The sequence below is a fragment of the Oreochromis aureus genome, linkage group 19 (genome assembly GCF_013358895.1).
Source record: "Oreochromis aureus strain Israel breed Guangdong linkage group 19, ZZ_aureus, whole genome shotgun sequence".
Lineage (NCBI taxonomy): Eukaryota > Metazoa > Chordata > Actinopteri > Cichliformes > Cichlidae > Oreochromis > Oreochromis aureus.
The window spans coordinates 22,391,082-22,410,953 of record NC_052960.1 but is presented as its reverse complement, the minus strand read 5'-3'; the positions used below and the strand labels follow the sequence as shown (position 1 = coordinate 22,410,953).

The 19,872-nt window shown below is 41.4% G+C and overlaps 3 protein-coding genes across 6 annotated transcripts; 1 reads left to right on the top strand and 2 right to left on the bottom strand.

Annotated features, from left to right (window-relative positions):
* Positions 1–2,242: 2,242 nt before the first annotated feature.
* bub1bb (BUB1 mitotic checkpoint serine/threonine kinase Bb) lies at positions 2,243–6,876 on the bottom strand. Of its 2 annotated transcripts, none has more exons than XM_031742312.2 (9): positions 6,747–6,876; positions 4,987–5,143; positions 4,832–4,891; positions 4,600–4,744; positions 4,317–4,513; positions 4,064–4,227; positions 3,783–3,970; positions 3,598–3,698; positions 2,243–3,111 (listed from the first exon to the last, which is right to left on the bottom strand). In XM_031742312.2, exons 2-9 carry the CDS (start codon positions 5,127–5,129, stop codon positions 2,829–2,831), a joined length of 1,281 nt encoding a protein of 426 aa, XP_031598172.2. In that variant the 5' UTR covers positions 5,130–5,143; positions 6,747–6,876; the 3' UTR covers positions 2,243–2,828. The 2 variants fall into 2 exon arrangements, with proteins under 2 accessions (XP_031598172.2, XP_031598173.2); XM_031742313.2 differs by having other exon boundaries at positions 6,732–6,852.
* Positions 6,877–6,944: 68 nt separating this feature from the next.
* On the top strand, positions 6,945–11,447 carry zfyve19 (zinc finger, FYVE domain containing 19). Of its 3 annotated transcripts, XM_031742387.2 has the most exons (12): positions 6,946–7,145; positions 7,232–7,353; positions 7,450–7,503; positions 7,593–7,744; positions 7,853–7,995; positions 8,150–8,258; positions 8,388–8,606; positions 8,772–8,848; positions 9,018–9,119; positions 9,206–9,369; positions 9,603–9,700; positions 10,235–11,447. In XM_031742387.2, the coding sequence occupies exons 1-11, from the start codon at positions 7,092–7,094 to the stop codon at positions 9,679–9,681; spliced, it is 1,275 nt and encodes a 424-aa protein (XP_031598247.2). In that variant the 5' UTR covers positions 6,946–7,091; the 3' UTR covers positions 9,682–9,700; positions 10,235–11,447. The 3 variants fall into 3 exon arrangements, with proteins under 3 accessions (XP_039459326.1, XP_031598247.2, XP_031598246.2); XM_039603392.1 differs by having other exon boundaries at positions 6,945–7,145; positions 8,421–8,606; positions 9,603–11,447; XM_031742386.2 differs by having other exon boundaries at positions 6,947–7,145; positions 9,603–11,447.
* Positions 11,448–11,552: 105 nt separating this feature from the next.
* On the bottom strand, positions 11,553–18,237 carry zgc:162989 (uncharacterized protein LOC100037351 homolog). Its single transcript, XM_031742389.2, has 4 exons — positions 17,797–18,237; positions 12,278–12,358; positions 11,799–11,831; positions 11,553–11,694 (listed from the first exon to the last, which is right to left on the bottom strand). Exons 1-4 carry the CDS (start codon positions 17,974–17,976, stop codon positions 11,626–11,628), a joined length of 363 nt encoding a protein of 120 aa, XP_031598249.1. The 5' UTR covers positions 17,977–18,237; the 3' UTR covers positions 11,553–11,625.
* Between the last annotated feature and the right edge of the window lie 1,635 nt (positions 18,238–19,872).

The following is a 19,872-nucleotide window of genomic DNA, read 5'->3' as shown; positions in this document are numbered from 1 at the left end:
GGCTATCTGAGCTGAGGTTTGCTTATTTATCCTTATCTCTGCTTGCCCAGTATGAAGGAAAGCTGCGCAGGTCAAAAGGTCAATAAATGAAACATGTCTTCCTGTTTCCGCGAGAATGCACAGAACCACACAATTTTGCTTTGGTGGTTTAGCACAGACATAAAAAGAAAGCTACTGCTGCACTGTTAGGTAGATATCATTTTTCTACTTGAAGATGAAATTTATTTAATTATCACTTTCTTTTTGTATATATGTATGTATGGAGTATTTTAAGAGTGTGTATTGTATTGCAATAAAAGGAGAGACTAGGAGATGTTATAAATTATTTTTACATGTCATCTTCACTAAGCGGTCCTCTAAACCCGGCGCTCCTCTCGGATAAATAGCGTAAAAGTAGCTTGTGATGTAAAACAGATTTTACAATGACAATACTGGTCTTAAACCACAGCGTCATTAAAGTGAAAGCCCCAAAGCTGCATAAGTAAGACCACTTTAACTCCTTGCATTTCAATTCATTCTATTGTTTAGCATGAATATGTAGGAATTACACAGCAGGCTACCGGGGCTCAGAGTATTAAGCTAAAGCAAATGTAATTTTTCATTTAGAAAAAACAATCCACTGACATTTTCAGATGACCTAGAAATCCATTTTTAAATCTGTATGATTAAGACAAGCACTGCAGAAATCTAGAGAAAGCCTGTGGCATTAACCTGCCAGCTAATGAGCAGTTAGGTAACCAAACAAATGTGCAAGGTAATGTAAGTCAAAGTTCTGACTTACTAAGTGGAAACAGTGAGATAAGTCAAACATGATCAGAGAAAACCCTAAAAAAATACCACTAACTCATGATTATAAGATAATAAGCTGTCATTTTCATGGATGTAATTACATGTAATTACATAACATTAAGCCAAATTTGAGATATATAAGTATATATCAAGTAGTGGCCTCGGGAGAACTGATAGGATCGAAGTGAAAGTGGTAAAAATACTGATTCATCGGTTAGTATATTAACACGCTGGGGTTGCTGTCTGAATTACATAACCATGAGTCAAAATTACAGAACGAAATCATTGTAGATCTAAATCAGGAAATAATCTTCATAGTTTAAGTCATGAGCTATAGTTTCCTTTTCTGAAAGCGTATGAAATTCCACAACCAGAATGATTGGAGGGGGAAAAAAGGGGCTGATGATTTTGCTGCTGCATGTTTACAAGCTGCTCTGTCTCCGTGCAAGCCTGATGGAAGTTCACCTCAGTCCTTCTCACTGGGCAAAACCTCTACTAGTGACTTAAAGTGAGTCTAGGTCTTGGACAGAAAGCTTTCTGCTAACTGGTGCATGCAAACACAAACCGTAGGCTACAAATAGGTAAAGACTACACGGCACTCGAGTGTTCTTGTCCGTCGCAGTAAGAGGACAAAAGCTTTTCTTCTCCGAGGGCCCGTCTACAGAGCATTACAGTAGATGGCCTCCTCGTACCAGCTCTCCAGTGCAGTGCGGAGAGCTATGGATTTTCTGTCGGGAGTCGCTGGCTGGGACGAGCTTTTAATAAGTCATGCCAACCGGCGAGGCATAGAGGATGCATTATGGTGCAGTTATGCTGTTATTATGATGGGAGCGCATCATGTTGCCCATCACTTATCACTGAATTTCAGCTGCTCCCAGCACTAAGCCACAATTTAAAGTAGACAGTATGGGAACTCACCACTAGAGAGGATCTTGGCCGGCAGTGTCATATTTCCACTGTGAAGTGTGCTCCTCCAGTGATCCACTTGCATGTAAAACTAACACCGCTTTGAGCCACGGTTCATCAGGACAGTGGCTTCCTGGGGATAACCACAGCCTGATCTGCTCACAGCTGCAAGTGGTTGATTTCACTTGCTAATGAGCCAGCCACCTATCTTGCAGCCATTCATCAAAGTCTGCCCAGCAAGTTGACTGTGTAAAGTGGACCCTGTCATCACAGTAGATTAAAAGTTTAAGTGTACTTTCAATGCTTTTTGGGATTCTGGGTAAATACTTCCTGAATTACACATTAGACATTTAAATGCATTTTTATCTGATGCCCCCACCAGCATCAGATTACAGTCGGCACTAAACTGCTCTGGTGTCCTGTTAGTAATTAAGCAAACACCATTACCTGGAGTGCAATCTATGCTTCCCCTTGCAAGCCCCCTGCTGACAGTGCATTACTACAACCCCCTTTGGTTTCTAAAAGAGAAATTAACAACCACCAGTAATTGGTTTGGTTATTGTATCAAGTTTATTGGACATCAATGTTACATGGCCTGAAAGGCGCATGTACTCAAGTGTGCGCATGAAGCCCAGCTGAAGTGTCTCACTGAAACCCATTTTTGACTGTGTTGGATTAGAGTAGAAAAATCTGCTCAAGAAATACTGAGCAAGAAAAAAACAAAAACAGAATACATACAAAAAAACTGCTTAAGAACAATGGATGCAAGCAGGAGTGAAAAAGGAACACATTTGAGTAGTCGCTTGGTAGCTAAGGCATGGACATCAGTTCAGTATCAACATGTATTTACATCTATGTTTTTTCTCACGCTAGTAGCATTTTTACTAGATTACATTGTACAGGGTTTCCCATTATTTGGTCCAACCACTGTATTTGCACGAATCCAATACACCTTTTAGTGTGTCTTCAGCTCCCAGGGTATCCCCCCAAAAAGCTTTTTTGTTTGTTTATAAAGCCTTCTGAGTAACTGGAAATCTATGACAATATTTACATCTGGATGATGAACAGTCACTACATGATCTAGTCAAAAATGGTAAAAACTCAGAAAAGGAACTAAATCCCATTTGGAAGCATCAGTTTGCAGCACCAGCTGCAGCTTCATCCTTCTGCCCTTCCTCTGATTCTTGTGCCGTCTTTTTGAAGAACCGTTCAGCTCGCAGCTCCTCAAAGCAGAACTCAGCAGCACCATTTAGCAGCAGCTCTTTACAGTACATGCTCTGCTCCTGTTGTTTTCCCGATTCTGCCTCCTTCTGCTGCTGCTGATGGTCCTGCAGCCTTTTGAGAGGAGTCTCCTCTCTGCCTGGCTTACGTGCTGACAAAACTGTGTTAACTGCTGGGTTGATCTTACATGGAGTCCTGAGGGAGGGACAGAACAATGCACTTACATTCAGGTTAGGAAGACACTAATCAACATGTGACGTGAATATAATATTTAGCAGGTAAAACAATGACATAAAACGGCAGATAAAAACTGGATCTTTTTCTGATAAATGCTACTAAAAATGTGAAGAATGCTAGAAATACTTTTTAGAGGGAACTCAATACTAAACAGTTTCCCTTAACTGAAAGTATTTATGTTTGTCTATTCATGTTTGTAGGTGTCTCCAGAAAACTGCACCTAGACTGAACAAGCGAATGATATGACAACTCAGATGAGAGAGGAAGACTTTTTCTATTTGTTTATTTGGGCTTTTCAATTAAATGTGTGTATACATCCACAGATCTTGGTACTCAGGCATTTCTGTCTGTTGTCTCTTCGTCTGTTCTTTTTTTCCCGGTCAAAATAATGATTTAAATTAAAAGTGAATGAATAAATAAATAAAGGTATTTGTAGTAACTCACATTGTAGGAGGCTGATCTGACTCCTCCACAAATGGTTGGAAAGTGAGTTTGGGAGGCGGCGGAGCCATAACAGTATGCCCAAATTTGGACTTCTGGGGCATCTATGACGACATAAAAAGAAAATTATGAATCAACTTTCCATAATGGCTTTCAACACACACGACAATGAGCCTGTTCTCCCATACCTTCACATCACACCATCGCTCGAGCTTCTGCTCGTTCTCCTTCGCCCTAGATGTGGGAGGAGCCACCCAAGCTTCCAATCTAGGCTCCGATGGGCCTGCGCTTTGAGCCTTATTCTCGTCAAAGATGACCAACCGACTGTTACTGCCAAGAACAGGGGCGCCTTGTGACTTCAGGCCACCGGGAATACCTGAGTACAAACCCATTATGTTTTTCCCAGTCTTAAAGCACTGTTATCATCAGTATTTTGAAACAGATTTTATTTGTATATTCATGTGCTTACTTCTGATCGCGGCCCCTGTTCTGTTGACGGGGGCGACAGCCTTTTTCTTCCCTCTGTGTTTCAGATCAGCTAGAGAAACTCTCTCGAGTTGCTTAGGCTCATCATCACTGTCTTCCTCCTCCACATTCATCATCACCTGCCGGGAAACGCGTGCCTGCAGTGCCCTGCGAATATAAATACAGAAAAATGTGATCACTGTAACAACATAACAGAGATATTCATTTATCAGAAACTACACTGGATGCCTCCATACTTGTGAAACTGTAGGAGTTTATCATGTGGCTCAGCACTCTTTCTGAACCCCTCTTGGTAGACCAAGTCTGCTTTGCGGAAGTTGCCCTGATCCTCATACTCCTCTGACCAAGCGATGTAGAGGGAAGCTTGTGTTACTCCAATTCCCTGTGCTTGCATGTATCTGTAAATTTCCAAAGGCTCTTGGCAGTTCTTCGCCTGGTGACATGTAATAAAACGTTATAAATGCAGCATTAGTTTGTCAAAGTAACAGAAATAGTCAGAGGTTATACTTTTGCACTCACAAATTTGATCCAGAGGTCAACATAGCGGGGGTCATTGTGATAATGTTTCTCCTCTGTAAATCTGGTCACGACTCGTTCCAGCAGTGTGGTAAGGTTGCTCTCCTTTCCTCCCTGGGGGAAGGTTTGTTCTGTCCACTTAATATACCTGGAAAAATAAAACCGTGTTAGGATTACAGGGAAATTTAAGAGCAATGCTTATGAGCACACTTGGCTATTGACATATTTCCCTTACCGATCCCAAACACTAAGTGGATCATCGCCCTCGTATGTGCGCAACTCAGACTCAAATGCCCTGCAGAAATAAATATCCACAAGGTCTTTTTTCATCATATGAAAAATGCATGGAGAAATTGTACAACAATTTAAGTTTAAAATAGCCATCCATACTGTCTCTGTTGGTTGATTGCAGAGGTGGGTCCATCTTGTTGTTGACTCAGCGCCTGATGTAAGGCCGATATGGCTCTACCCCGCCTCAAAGGCTGGATGTTTTCTTTGCTGAGCTCCCATTCCACATCTCCTCCTTCTGCCATTTCTGAAACAGAAACTAGATACATACAGCAGGAGAATTAATTATTTGATATTTATCCCCTGCTGATCCCCTACAAACAGCCAGAAGTCTGGCTCCCACTGATTGGCTTTGTGCCCATGTGGCACACAAATTACAATCAATCAATTACAGATACCCTGATCTCAATTCGTTATGTGTAGAAAGCACACGTGCCCACAGAATCAGTCCTGGATCAAAACCATTATTTCGCCCTCTGTATACACACATTTAATTCAGTTGCTTGGGCTTTTTAAGTCGTCCTATTTTTTTAATATCTAATCTGTAATCTAACTTTAATAAGAAATCATCTTATGGGCAAATCAATAGAACAATAAAAATTAAACTTAACCCTTTAATGCCTAGTGTATCATATTTGACACAAGAATTTTTGAGACTACTACATCATCAGTGTGTTCAGATTTTCTGAGGTGGCCTTCAGAGTTTTATCTATGCTTTAAAAATCTACCACAATGCTGTTGTTTCTCTTTTTTCCCCCAAGTCTGACTGGATAAGCCTTGACTCAGATCGTAACTTGAGGGAGGCGTTGGGTGTGCCACTAAATCATCCTTTTTATAACTCAAAAATATTGCTAGAATTTTATCTTGGTGACTCTGACAAACCAGTTTTATATACATAGCAGGCAGGACTACTCTAAGGCTCTGCTATCTGATCTACCTAAGATCTCCTTGAGTTGATTCAGATATCTGCTGCCAGACTTACTACGACCAAAAGGAGAGGACACATCACACTTGTTGCAAAGTCCCAACACTGGGTGCCTGTCAGTTTCTGTATTGACTTTAAAATCCTTTTATTTAAATCCTCTAGCTGTTGCAAAGTGCAAGACAAAAACCTCTGGGGAGGCAGCTTTTTCAGTGTTATGCCTCAAGCTGCTGGAACAGCCTGCCAGAGGACCTGGATGTGTTGAAATCTTTAAACTTAACAGCCCCCTCCAAAGCCTAGGTGTGACTGAATATTCTTTACACACAGCCCTTGTTTTAATTTCATATAACTTCTTTGCTTTAAGTAATATGTAGTTTCATTCAGTTTTTATTTAGCCTTAAAATTATTTAATTTTTCACTGGTCAAGTCTGTTACTTGTTATTTCGTTTGATGCACTTTTGTTGTAGTTGTATTTAATTTTAAATAACTTTTTTGATGATATACACAAAGTTTATTATTACCTCTGTATAGCTAAAAGTAATAAAAGTATATATTACAGTTACTGTCATTATAATTGTTTATTACTTAGTCCTTTTGTGTGCGAACTAAATGGCATGATGACCAAGAGGCATACTGAACAAGCTTTAGGACAACATGAGCTAACGATGCACTTCGACAACAATACATTTTTTTAATAATGATGTGGTAAACTGCCATCGTATTACAAACCGTGTGACAGAGACACAAAATGATGTTTAATGCAGCTATCAACACTCTCCCTGCGTTCCTGCTAACGTTAGGAAGTGCATGCGTTTGGAGCTAACACACTAGCTAGCTAACGATAGCTTTAGCCTGACCAACTTTAGCAATGTTTCCATCGACGACAAATTTTCCTAGCTGAATTAAAATAGACTTTCTACAAAACCTGCGTGTTCTATACCGCTTCCGAGCCTCCTTTATTTCTTTTCTAGGTGACAGCTGGAACTCCAACGTTGTCGCAGTAAACCTGTTGAACGGTTGTGTCTGTGTTTTGAACAAGGACCGCCAGAGGTTTTGCAGTATTCTGATTGGACGATTCGGAAAACCGGAAGATGCGTATGCATTACGTCACACCTCAGCTTCCGCGTTGCTTCCTGTTTTGAATGAACACCTGAAAATAGTTGCTAGTAGCTAGCTGCCAGATTAATGCTCACGACTGAGTGTGTTTTCTTAGGCATTTTAACCCACTGTAGCTGTATCGATAGCATTAACATCCTCCTACCCATGAGCCTCTGCACGTGTCGGTATGGACAGTCGATGTTATTGTTGTGCGTCCAAGTTTAGCCTCTTCAAGAAGGAGGTGAGTATTTCACGGCTAATGCTAACCACATAGACATACATAGGGGTACATTTTGAATAAAGTGATCTGTTTACTGTTCGTCATAGCTGGGCTGTAAGAACTGCGGCCGCTCCTTCTGCTCCAGCTGCTTGACTTTCAGTGCTGTGGTGCCTCGCTGTGGCAACACCCAGCAGAAGGTCTGCAAACAGTGCCATGGTAATCTGACCAGGTAACGCTCAAACCCTGCAAGGAGGAAAAAAAAACCTAAAAGTAGTTTTGTTTTGGCTTTGGAGCTTCTCTCTTATTTAAAATTCTTTCTTTTTAGTGGGCAATCTTCAACCAGTGCTGGCAGATGGTCTCCTCCAGAAAACTATAAAAAGTCAGTGTATATGATCAAATAAGGGAATGACTTAAACTTTGGCAGCACAGCAGTTTCATAATATCTAAAGTACACGTGTCTTCCATTAGACGGGTCGCTGCACTTGAGGCCAAACAGCAAGGACAGCCGACACAGCCTGTGAGGACTAGCAAAGCAGGACATCCACTAACCAGCGGCCTGAGCAAAGAAGATCAGGCGATTGCTGAAAGGCTTCAAAAGCTCAAGGAGGACACAGCACCTAGTAATAAGATTTTTAACAGCTCTCATTTTTATTTAATCTAGCAAGTGCAGTATTATTATAATATTTTCCAAAATAAGGTAAGGAGTAAGCTTTTTGCCTTTTCTTCAGAGTCTGTCCCCTCTGACAAAGAGCTCGAGTCCCGACTTGCTGCTCTGAAAGCTCCCAGCAAGCCAGTACCTTCTGCAGAAGAGATGGAGGACCGTCTGGCCACTCTGCGGGGCCTCCCTCCACCATCTCAAGCTCCTCGACCTGTGAGCTGAATCTCTTCCTGCTTGTTTGTAACATCTTAGACCTTACAGTACAGCTCAGTAGCTCAATAGCTTCAAATATTTATTTAGAGGGAACTCAATACTAAACAGTTTCTCTTAACTCCAAGTATATATGCTTGTCTATTCATGTCTGTAGGTGCATCAGCCTCCAGAAAACCGGACCCAGACTGAACAAGCCAATGATTTGATAAGTCAGATGACAGAGGAAGTTGCAATTGACAACCAGCAATCAAATCCTGAATGCAGTAAGATATTGCATTTCTCCCTGATTTCACCTGCCTTAAACCAATAAGTAATGAGTCAGTCATATCATTCATTCTTATATCGTAAAATTAATAAACAGGTACTGAACAACACTGTTATTAAATCTGAAGGTGTAGATGGCCGTATGAATGATCTCAATAAAGGTGAGGCAGGTACACTGGATGAGAATTTGGAAGAGAACCAGGATGCAGCCAAGCAGCTGGAGGCTGAGAAAGCCCATCTGCTCGAGGAAGCTATGGAGGAGCTGAGGAAAGAGCGTCACTCTCAGGATCAGATCCTCCACATGGCAAAGAGGCTGGCAGAGCTGAAGGGGCAGGACCCGGACAAAGGTGAGTTATTCGAGCACCATGCAACACACCTTATCTGTTATCCACTGTTTTACACTAGTGTGTCATAAAATACGATAAGGACGTGCGTTGTAAATGCAGTTTCCATGACAGAAGTGCTAGTATGCTAGTATATCATGCCCCATTTTCATTGTGATTCATTTATAGTTACTATGGAGGACTTCCAGCAACCTGACAGTGAAGAGGAGACTGAAGAAGAAGCTGTTATGAGAGTGTTAAAACAGGTGTGGCAAAATAACCATCAGATGATAATGAACTATAAATAATTTGTTCCTGCATACATCTTACACCCCTAAAGGCATGAGTGAACTAATTCAGACCAGTGTGCCTAGCCACAAGGGGCTGCTATTTTGCCAATTTAATCACTTCTTATTTTTTCTTGTATTCTTTCAGCTCTCAGAAGAAGCTGTACTAGATGAGGCCAGTGGCTACAACATACCTTTAGAACAGAGTGGCCCAAGGAATAGGGAAAAGAAAAAATCGTCCAAGAAACCGGTACAAAACCACACTTGAATTTTTTATTTTTTTTAAAGCTACGTGAGTGCATAAAATTTATATCCAGATCTGATTTTATTGTAAAGGCTCCGCCTCCGGCACCTAAGAACAGGAACCTACCTGCTGCTGATGCACATCAGCAATCAGACAGTGATGAAGAAGAGCTTCCGTGGTGCTGCATCTGTAACCAAGATGCCAGCCTTCGATGTCACACCTGTGATGGAGATCTGTACTGTAACCGCTGCTTCAGGTAGTATGAAATGCATTAATTATAGAAAGAAAGATAAAAGCCTAGCTTTAGACTCATGGTTGACTTTTGCATCGAAGCCTTGACTGCACACAAAAAAACAAGATCTCTGTGATTTGGAATGCATACCATGACCCAGATAAATTGCAGGCAAGCTGCTGCCCTACTGTTAAGCAGCATGAATATAAAGTATTTAGTCTGATGAATTATCAATCCATGCTTCATTATGTCCCCAGGGAAGGCCATGATAAATATGACAGGAAGGAGCATCGCACCACTAACTACACTGCGCCAAAGAAGAAGAGGAAGACATGATAGTGAAGCTATGCTGCAGGTGATTGTTAGAGTTAGGCCAGCCATCACACTTAGACTTGTTCTTTAGCCTTAAGTGACTTACTATTGTTAGAAAACAGTCTCTCTAATCATCTAAAACAAGCCACAAACCATCAGAACTCATTAACATATTTTATTCAGTAAATGCTAAGGCTGAACTAATTGAATGGAGCATAATAAGAAACTACTGGTAATATTTCTTGCAAAGCACCGGCTAGATAAGGACCATAAACACAATGTAAATGCAATATAATATGTATAATATCTTAAATATAGTTTATTTTTTGTGGAATGTGTAAAAATAGACGTATGTAACATTTGCAGAGGCTGCTAGACAGTGAAAGTATTGCAGCAAACCTGCACGGCCGCTTCACATAGGAATCCCAAAAATGAATATGGTTGATCTGAATAAGAAGTATCGGGTTTATTTTTATTTTGACTTGTCCTACTTCCTAATGGCAACAAAGGCTTATTTAAAGTGCTCTTTTGCACTTGTCATCATATGATGATTTCCAAGTTTTTATAACCCGTACAGAAAGCAGACACATCGTGAGCTCATCTGGGATGTTGTACAATCCCAGACTGCTGTCAGCTCTGCACCGAGGAAGCACAGAGGAGTCAGTATAAAAGGATTACTAAGGGCTTTGTTTTCTTTTGGCAGTCACTGCAGTTGCTCTTGTAATCTATGTTTGGCTGTGTGTGTAATTTGATTATAAATAAAGGATAAGTGTTAGCAACTATGTCACGTCGTTGAGAGCATGCAGCATACCTTAGCTTTATTTTTAACATTAAAGCCTTTTTTTCCTTTTAGATCCAACATATTATTACTTGATAAAAAATATCTCAGTCTGGCAGGCCTTGTAGGGAGTGCAATTCTTATAGTATACATGCCTTCTTTGTCAGAGAAGTCGAGGAGAACCATATACATTTCTATAGTGGAGACCTCACCCGAAAGACCCTGTGTGTTTGACAGAGAGAAGGCCAGAGTGCAGGCTCATCAGCGTGCATTACTGTCTGGCTGAGGAGAAACCATAATTACACTCTTCTCTTGGGGCTTGCTCCATTAAGGTTCATGTGGAAAGTGTTACTGTGCCTTTTCTGGCCGTGTCATACACGTACCCCAGACAGGAAATGGACGAAGTTAATGGATGCATACTTAATGGAACATCTTGTTGCTGATCTCACTGTGTTTACACCTACTCTTGACATGTCAAAGTTTCCTTTGTTTCCGCCAATCTGTTGAAAATGCCTGAAAACACTACCTTATGTTTTGGGAATAAAATGCTGACTGCTGTTCTGTAGGAAAGTTGTCTGTAGACAGTAGGGCAAAATCATTATCTGTGTTTCTGAGCAGTTGTGAGCTCAGGGTAGTTTAACTGGTACTGTAAACCAATTAGTGTAATGTACACGCCAATATTTATTTGAATGAGTGGAAATGATAATACCTGATGAAGGATATTGGTGTATCACTTTGTTAAAAATCAGATGTGAGCATTGTCTTGAAAATGTTGAAATGTTTTTATTTTTAATTTTTTTTTATTTTGACAACACTGTTATCTGAACAAAAATATTTATGTACATAAATAAGCAACTAAAAATGTACAGTCTTACACAAAAACAGTCCGTCTGAGTAATAGTCAGTACAGCTTTTATCACGTGTACGTTATTGGTATGGTATTGGGAAACGTTGAAGCAGTCCATAAATGAATTTGAAATAACAACATTAATAAAAAAAATAATAAATTCAATTCAAAACCCCACAGCTCTGGTGTTACATTGATGATGACCCAGCAGGAGGAGGAAGAGGAGGCAGGGGGCAGGAATATAGTCCCTCTGATCCACACCTACAGGCATCCAAATGGTTAATGTGTGGGGCGACGAAGATGAGCGGCTCCACATTGTCTCGATTCTTAATTTGACCTACAATTATTTCTTCAGTGGACCTGACATTTTACGTAGACCCTTTATCCTGTAGAGCAGCCCGTTGATAAAATCCTATGGAGAAGATGGGGAAATTTAATTTTTTTGTTTTAATTTTTTACTTTTTGTTAATAAGTAGACATAATATTTCAGTGTTCTTTTCTAAGTTTTTGTCTCACCTCTTTTGGCTTCCCGCATTCGTGCAACAACTCCTAATGAACAAACAGAAAGAGGCTTACACGTTTTCCATTTCTTTTTCTCTGCATACATTGCACAGCAGGATTTCATTATGAGTCAGTTTCTTCTTAAGGACAACCAAATACAAATATGTATATTATTGCTGTCAGCGTTAATCTCGTTAAAATGACGTTAGGAGGGCTGCATGGAGTCAATGCGTCAGTGCGGTTAGATCTAACGCGTTAGCCCCTTGCGCGGGCCGATCCGCGTCAACTCGCTAACGGAGATTTGCGGCGTTTATGCGGTTATGGCGTTAACGTCATTTTAACGAGATTAACGCTGACAGCACTAATGTATATATATGTAATTTAGGGGAACTAGTTGCAGAACCACTCAGCAATAATAAATACCTGACAAGTCATTAACAAGCAATTGGAATATCTCATCAGATCTGTATTTAGGTTATTCTACAGAATCCTACCTCCAGCCGGGTTCTTTGCCCCTCATCCGACAGCTCCAGGAGCTCGTCTATGTCGATTTCTAACTCTGGGATCTCTTCTTCCTGTGAGAGTGGAGAGGAATAAAAGTTAAAGACCATATTCACTGATACTTGTGTTTCTGCATGCCTCACAAACTCCTGCAAATTGGATTGTATAATGTGGGCTTCTTGGCTTTTTATCCCTCCTCATCTTTCCAGCCAACTAAATGTAGTCATTCAGACAGAAGACTAACGCATTACTTTTTCAGTTCAATTCCATTTTATGTATATAGTGCCAAAACAGAACAAAAGTCGCATCAAGGCACTTTAGAGAGAAAATCAGTCAGATAGTTCCACCCGATGAGCAAGCACTTGGCGACAGTGGGAAAGAAAAACTCCCTTTTTTACAGGAAGAAACCTCTGGCAGAACCAGGCTCAGGGATGGACAGCCATCTGACGACTGGTTGGGGGTGAGGGAAGGAACATGGGACAGATTTATTAGTTAGTTATTTTGGTGTGGGTTTACTGTAGAGGATAAAAACATTTTATATAAAACAAAATAAAAAATTGATTGACTTGATGGGAAAAGTTCAGTGGGCTGATGCATGAAGACAGAAAGGGTGTATGAGGCCAGGCTTGCAAAACGCCATCCTCATATTTTATGGATGGTTTAGCAAGCTGTCATTTCCAGCTCCGCCACTTTTTTACATATTAATCTCTGATGCACGTCACATGTTTTGAATTCTGCACACCTGGAAAAGAAAAAACAACACAAACCCACGAGCGCTCCCAACTGCAATGTAACGACCTATAGATGGCATCATTTTTAAAGATTAACGGCAATTATATGTGAAGGCTGTAAAACATAGCACTCTCCACTCTCAAGGCCAAATCTAGCAAAGCAATCACTTTATGTAACGAGCTCTGAACACCTTTCAGGGGGAATGAGGAGTGCTCACTGGAGGAACTCGAAGATATCTGGAGTCAGCAGGTGCATGCTCATATTTGACGAGTGTGGCCTCTTTTTTTTTATTAGGAGGAATATTTTCTGGTTTGGGAGCTTTCATGACATGAAAGGACGGGGCTCACACAGCTTTCTAGATGTGGAGAGAGAGCTAATCAATGCGGAAGTGCTGAGTGGCGGAATAGATGGGCCCCTGTGCCCGCCTCTAATTGATACACACTGCCAGTTTGGACCCTGTGTAATTCTGCTGATGTCTGCAGGATAAATGCAGGGCTGAAGGTTTTTTTTATTATTATTATATCTAAGCTGTACATTTATGGACTTTGCTTTACCAACTATACTGCGGTTGGCCTTTTTGTACTTGACCTGGTTCAAAAGTGCTGATAGTGTAATCCTGAAAAACTTCAACGAAACACCTTAATGACTAAAAGAAAAAAGGCGGTGAATACTTTTGTATTTATTATTGTACTTATATTTATCAAAATTGATTTGCACTTTGTGGAATTGTGTTCAGTATGCCATCCAAACACTGCTAAGACATGACTGAAGAGGTTTAATTTTCACCGTTTGGAGCCGTTCAGTGGCTCTACTATAATTGTATAAGAATAGAAACGTGTATAAGTATACTTCATGTCCAGTGAAAAGGAAACCTGGAGCTCTCATGTACTTATACTGCTCTTAAACTTCCTCAGTCTGCCTCTGAAAGCGAGGCAATGCAGAGCACTGCTGAATATCAATGAGCGACGGCTTCCCCAAGCTGGGAGGAACACATGAGTTTATCACGAAGACTCACGATCTCGTCCTCATTCTAACTTCCCAGTATTTCTCGCCGAGATTTACCTTCATTGTGAGGGAAAGGGCATTTTAATGAGGCCTCTGGGTGGAAACCGTCTCAGCAGCACTTTTTGAAGTTAAAAAGCAATATACTGAAGCTAAAACGAATGTTGGCACTAATGCTGGAATTCATGAATATCAAAGTGGCTCTCAGAGGACTGAAGCTTCAGACGGTGGTAGTGCAAATATGTAGCAAAGATAAGACGACTTCCACCGGAATTTTACAATTTTTAAATTTCACCATTATCGGAAGTTGACCTAAAGCTCTCTCCGCAAGCAGTGCTGAGCTGCAGTGATGGGAAACTGTCCATATATAGAACAGTAGCTACTATGTAAAGAGTGTCTGCCATTAGTTTTGCCTTAGGATGTGATATTTTTCACTGCTTAAATCAAGAGAGTGTGTCTGAGCCAATAAAATTGTTGTGTAATGTGTTGACATTTGATATCCCAAGAGAATAATGACTTTGGTGACCTTTGACCCGTTAACTGAGCAATCAATATCACTCCTTGACATTTATTAAGTACCAGACAGGAAATTCAAGCTATGTCTGATTTTTTATTCAGCTTCAATATGGATATTTACTGATATTAATAAGAGCATTACCAGTTTTGCATAGCTCTAATAATCAGCTGGTGAATAATAAGCAAACTAAACTTTGCTTATTGCTGTGAACACTGAACAATAGGATTTGATGATGCTGTATTATTCTTTGATAAGCAGCAGCCGGGATTAGACAGGAAGGGTTTGTTATTTTCACTAACACTTCACTATTGTGGGCGTGAGCAGCTAACAACACGACAGGCCTTTTCTTTTTTTTTCTTTTTTATTATTATAACAGGTTTAGTTGAACTTCCTGTAATTTCATAACACAGTCAGTAACACGGTTCACTAGCCTTTCATTATAACAAGATATTAACAAAACATTAACATCAAATGCTCATCATGGTGTTTGTTATTACACAGGAAGCCATGCCCAGGAAAACGTGTCTTGTTTCGAGAAGATGCCGGCACATGTTAACTTATCATCCCCTTCCCTTTTCCTGCCCGAAGCACGAGCTGTCCACATCTCAAAATGTTCATTAACTTCAGCGAGTGAGTCACGGCACAGTTGCAAGAGAAAAAAGGGAGCCATATCCTGTTGTCTAATTACATACAAATCTGAGCAATTTTTAAAGAAGAATCAGCTGAACTTGATAGGATTCATCCCAGTCTGCGTAAAGTCTCAAACAAATTACTCTCTCTCTGTGGAAATTTCTGCAGTCTGCACATTTAAAAAACAAGTTTTCACTGAAGAAGACTGACAGTCAGTAGGGAAACTAGAGGTAGGGTCTGTCTAAATCGAAGCAGCATGCAGACTGAGAGGTTGCATTGCCTATTTTAGAACTCTTTACTTAGTATATAGTTTTTAAAAAGGTGTGAAGTCCGCAAACGAAAGCCGCCACACCAGACTGAGGCAGTACTTTCTATGAATTAGAGATGTGTCTAAATAATTCAGGCGGTGACACAGGGGACTGATGGTAAATGCTTCCACGCGGAAGACTCAGAGAACCAACAAAGTAACCTTCCTCCGAGCCCATGCAAAATTCATTACACTGGCCTGTGCACGTGGACAAGAGCAAATAATCCCACATGAGGACCTGATGCAAATATTCAGGCTTTCCCAACTGGAAAGTTGAGCCTTAATTTCCATATGTAAAGAATGTAGGTTTGTCTTAAGGAAATTGTAAAGACAAGGTACTTGAAGTCAGTGGTAGCAGGTATTATTGTAAATCCATCAAATAAATGCATTATGTTATTGCTCTGTTGTCAGTTATACCGACAATCCATCCATCCTGTGGCAGGGCAAACATCTGCTGTCTGTGCTGTACATGTGTTGCACATTCACACTTATGTTAGGTCACGTTAGAACCAGAAGGAGAAAGCAGAAGTACTAAAATAATTGTATGTTTCTGGGACAAGATCAAAACAGTAGACAGAGACAAGACTTTGGATCTGTTTTTGTTATCTACGTGTCCCAGTTTCAACTAATGTGATTTATTCTGCCCTCAGCATCGTAAGCATATTACCATATATTACCAAGAGGGGAAAGAGGCTCATGAAACATGTATCTTGATGAGCAAAACACTTAAGTTCCCTCAGTTGTGACTCAAATGGTTTAACTTTAAGGCAGCAAGGCTTAACCCTGGTTTAGATAAAGACGTTATCTAATCATGTTCAGATTTTCTACACAGAACTTCCCTGTCTGCAGGCAGCCATAGATCTGCCCACCTGCTCGTGCTCTGCAGTGTTATATTCAATTCAATTACAATTCAATTTTTTTTAATGTAGCAGCAAATCACAACAGCACTCACTTTAAGGGGCCTTATATTGTAAGGTAAAGGTAACAACCACCTTTGAGCAAATGCTTGGAAAAGCGGGAAGGAAAAACTCCCTTTTAACAGGAAGAAATCTCCAGCAAAACCAGACTCAGAGAGGCACAGCCAGGACAGGACAAAATGTGTATAAACACATAATGAGTGAAGAAGAAACACTCACAGTGTAACTAACAGAGGATTCAGGGTCACCTGATCCAGCCCTAACTATTATGCATTGCTTTATGCCGTATGAAAAGGGTTTCGTGATAATGTAAAGGGATGCCAGGCAGAGAGGTGGCTCTAGACCATCTTACAGCGAGGAGAGCCTCCGTGTGGTTTGAGAATTAAACGAGAAACACTTTGTCTCTGCGTTCTCCAGCATGAAACGGAGGCTGCGTTGTCATCTGATCCACGTCGTCACTGGAAAGCTCGCTCTCCTTTAACAGGCACCCCTAATTCCAACGTGCCACACCGCCTCGTGTAGGCGATGAGACATCTGTTGCCATGGTTTCCCCTTGGAGAACGCCAAGCAAATCAATATGGAGCCTCTGACATAATTGGATTGCATCCCACCATGCAGGAGGGAAGATATGAAGGATGTTGTTGTTGGTAGAGTCCTCGCTGTATTAAAACGAAGCCGTCCTCACACCATGGATTAAATTCGCTATGGAAGTAATAGTAATGCTTTTCCATGATGTAACTCTAACCATCACATATGTCCTGTGGTAATATAGACTGCATACCTTTTGTTTTTTCCAATGCCTGCTGCATGTTCATTTCTATATCGAAACCATCATCATTAATCATTTCTTTATATGTGAGCAATCAAACTATGTACCATACTGTATTTTCGATTACATAGTTACTGAGTGACTGGGTGAATCTGTCACAAGACACGCAGACATTGGAATTGTGACATAATTGTTTTGGTGCTCTGACTCACTGCTGCTTGCTTCACTGTACAACTTCGTTATGTGCAAGGACATCATCTAAACGCCTCGTATCTTAATGTAGCCACATGGCGACCACATATGCTTAAAGAGACCGAGGTGTGAAATTGTGGTCGTGCTTACTAGTCACATCCCCTCTCTGCAAAATCATTCGATCTCTTATGGCAGAACACCACACAGCTGGCACCTCAGTCATTATGATGACATGCGAGGGTTTCTGTACCAGAAAGAACAGCCGTGAAACACAGCTACTTTCCTACCACCCACTCCTCGATCGGGTTTTTGTCATTTCTATTACAAGCAACGTTTTTGAGCGGCTCTGTGCCTCTCCCCTTACTCGCTCCCCTCTCCTCCTCTCTGGCCACCCCCGGCACAGCGTGCTTCTGAGTGAGTGTCTGTGTGAGCCAGCCCCGTCCTACCTCACAGTCAAACAGCAGGTGCAGCTGCCCGTCGATCCACTCCTCAATATCCAGCCTCTTCTGCAGGTCCTTGCGGTTGTATTTGACTGTCAGCTTGCCAAGTTTGCGGTGTGCCGGCTCCTCTGCTTTGTCTGTTGCCTGGAACATCACCCTGGACTGGGTGCTAGGGTCTGACGCCATGGCTGCCACGGCCTCAGGAGATCCGTGGAAACGCACCGAGCTGGAACACAGACAGACCTACAGGCACGCTGGACTTGCACGCTCTGAATCCCCTGCTCTGTCTCTGCTTTTCTTTTAGTGATACGCTGCTCCCACACGTATCTCCTGTGTTTCCTGTTATCTTTGAGGAGTGCTCGTGCTCTCCCTTCTCCTTAACACTGCCTCTGGTTCCCTGCCTGTCCTCGTCCCCCCCCCCCTTCTCTCTCTCTCTCTCTCTCTCTCTCTCTCTCTCTCTCTCTGTCCCTCTCTAAAGCTCACTGTCTTGTTCTCCTTCTCTCCTCTTGCAACACCCACTGGCTGCACTATCAGTAGAATGGTAATGAGATATGGCTCTGAGCTTGCCTCTGCATGTGTGTACGTGCACACACTTTACAGGGTGTGTGTTTGCGTTTTGCTCTCTTTCTCTGTCTTATAGCGGGAAGGGGTGGGTGGGGAAAGGTGGTTGGGGGAGGGGGTGGGCATAGGTCAATTACAGCAATAAAAAGAGGAGAATGGGCGAAAGGGCGACTGCCTTCAATCAAGTTAGGATAATAACTAAGTGAAAATATGCCAGCATATCCTTTTGCACTTTTGGTTTTTCCCCTCTGATCATTGCACATCCTGCCAATCCTGTCATTACTGGCACACCACTCAGCTTCTTTTTTATTGTTTCCCCCTCAGTAAAAGTACCTTAAGTATTTATAAGTTAACAGAGTCAAATTGGTTTGCCATCCTTGACGCTTCTTAAGTTCACAAACACTTCTAACTATAGCTGGGTCCCCCCCAACCTGACAGGTGAGCCAGGGTTCCTCTAGTATGGTAGCTGCTTTGTTCTTTATAACGGGTATTATCAGGTGTGCGTTTAATAAGCCTTGAAGTCCAATTGGCATCCTCGGTTACGCACAGGTAAATAATGGATGAAGCAGCAGCAGCAGCAGTGTTTAGGACTGTTTAGAAGTCAAACGACAAAAGTCTGAAAGCATCAGTGTTTCCAAAGTCAAACAGCACTCCACCCCACAGGTCAAAAAAATTCATAGTAGTGGACACCTATGCCAGATTATTACAGCTGAGACAAGAGAGGCAACAGGCTGCAGAGTTTCCACAGATCCTATTACGATATGAATAATGGGGTTCTGTTTTATTTGGCTTTTGGCAGGGACTATCCATCAGGCATGGCTGCGAGCGTTCACCCACTGATGCACCGTCTGTTACAAACACTGAATTATTGAGTGCCTCGAGCAGCTCACCTTTCTAGGCAAACAAATTCATCCATCCCATCGTAGGGCTACTTGGTTCTGCTCTATTGGGCTGTCTTAAAAAAAAAAGGCTAGGCCTTCTCACCTCAGGCCTGCCAGGGTGACTCATTGTAGGTGAGAGAAAACGAAAGCAAGGGCAGTAAATAAGTTTGACCTCTGCTCGTGTGACCTTACTGTAGGGCTGAAGAGTTCGCAGATAACCCCACTACCTTTGTTTTCTACAAGATAGTTATCTTCTTAGTGTTTTCTTTCTTTCAACATTTCTAAACCAAATTATTTACATTGCATAATTTGATTATCGACTTCCTGCTGCTCCACACCTGGTTCATGCGTTGCTTCCTGACTGGTCACATATTTTAATGACTCACCAGCCTGATTCAGCTCAGTATTACTATGACAAAGAGAACTGGGACCGCTGTGAATTTAAAAGATGGGTCATTTTGTTTATTATTCATATCAGGGCTAGAAGCATGTTTTGTTTGTTTGTTTATTTTTTTACAATGCTTTTAGAAATAAATAAGAAACTGCTCACGCAAGCCGGCTTGTTCAGCGTTTGGTGGGGTCATACTGCCATCTTCTGGATTAAAGCTCATGAACATTTTAAGTCCATGACAGTATTAAA

What these genes read in the sequence shown, in the direction of transcription:
- zfyve19 (XM_031742387.2), top strand. Translation starts at nt 7,092, where the DNA reads ATGGACAGTCGATGTTATTGTTGTGCGTCCAAGTTTAGCCTCTTCAAG. An exon ending in CATCTCAAGCTCCTCGACCT is followed by an intron (nt 7,996 to 8,149) that starts GTGAGCTGAATC and finishes TCATGTCTGTAG; the next exon opens with GTGCATCAGCCTCCAGAAAA. An exon ending in TACTGTAACCGCTGCTTCAG is followed by an intron (nt 9,370 to 9,602) that starts GTAGTATGAAAT and finishes TTATGTCCCCAG; the next exon opens with GGAAGGCCATGATAAATATG.
- zgc:162989 (XM_031742389.2), bottom strand. Translation starts at nt 17,976, where the DNA reads ATGGCGTCAGACCCTAGCACCCAGTCCAGGGTGATGTTCCAGGCAACA. An exon ending in ACCTGCTGTTTGACTGTGAG is followed by an intron (nt 12,359 to 17,796) that starts GTAGGACGGGGC and finishes CCACTCTCACAG; the next exon opens with GAAGAAGAGATCCCAGAGTT. An exon ending in AATGCGGGAAGCCAAAAGAG is followed by an intron (nt 11,695 to 11,798) that starts GTGAGACAAAAA and finishes TCTTCTCCATAG; the next exon opens with GATTTTATCAACGGGCTGCT.
- bub1bb (XM_031742312.2), bottom strand. Translation starts at nt 5,129, where the DNA reads ATGGCAGAAGGAGGAGATGTGGAATGGGAGCTCAGCAAAGAAAACATC. An exon ending in CCACTTAGTGTTTGGGATCG is followed by an intron (nt 4,745 to 4,831) that starts GTAAGGGAAATA and finishes TTATTTTTCCAG; the next exon opens with GTATATTAAGTGGACAGAAC. An exon ending in AAACTCCTACAGTTTCACAA is followed by an intron (nt 4,228 to 4,316) that starts GTATGGAGGCAT and finishes TTATATTCGCAG; the next exon opens with GGCACTGCAGGCACGCGTTT.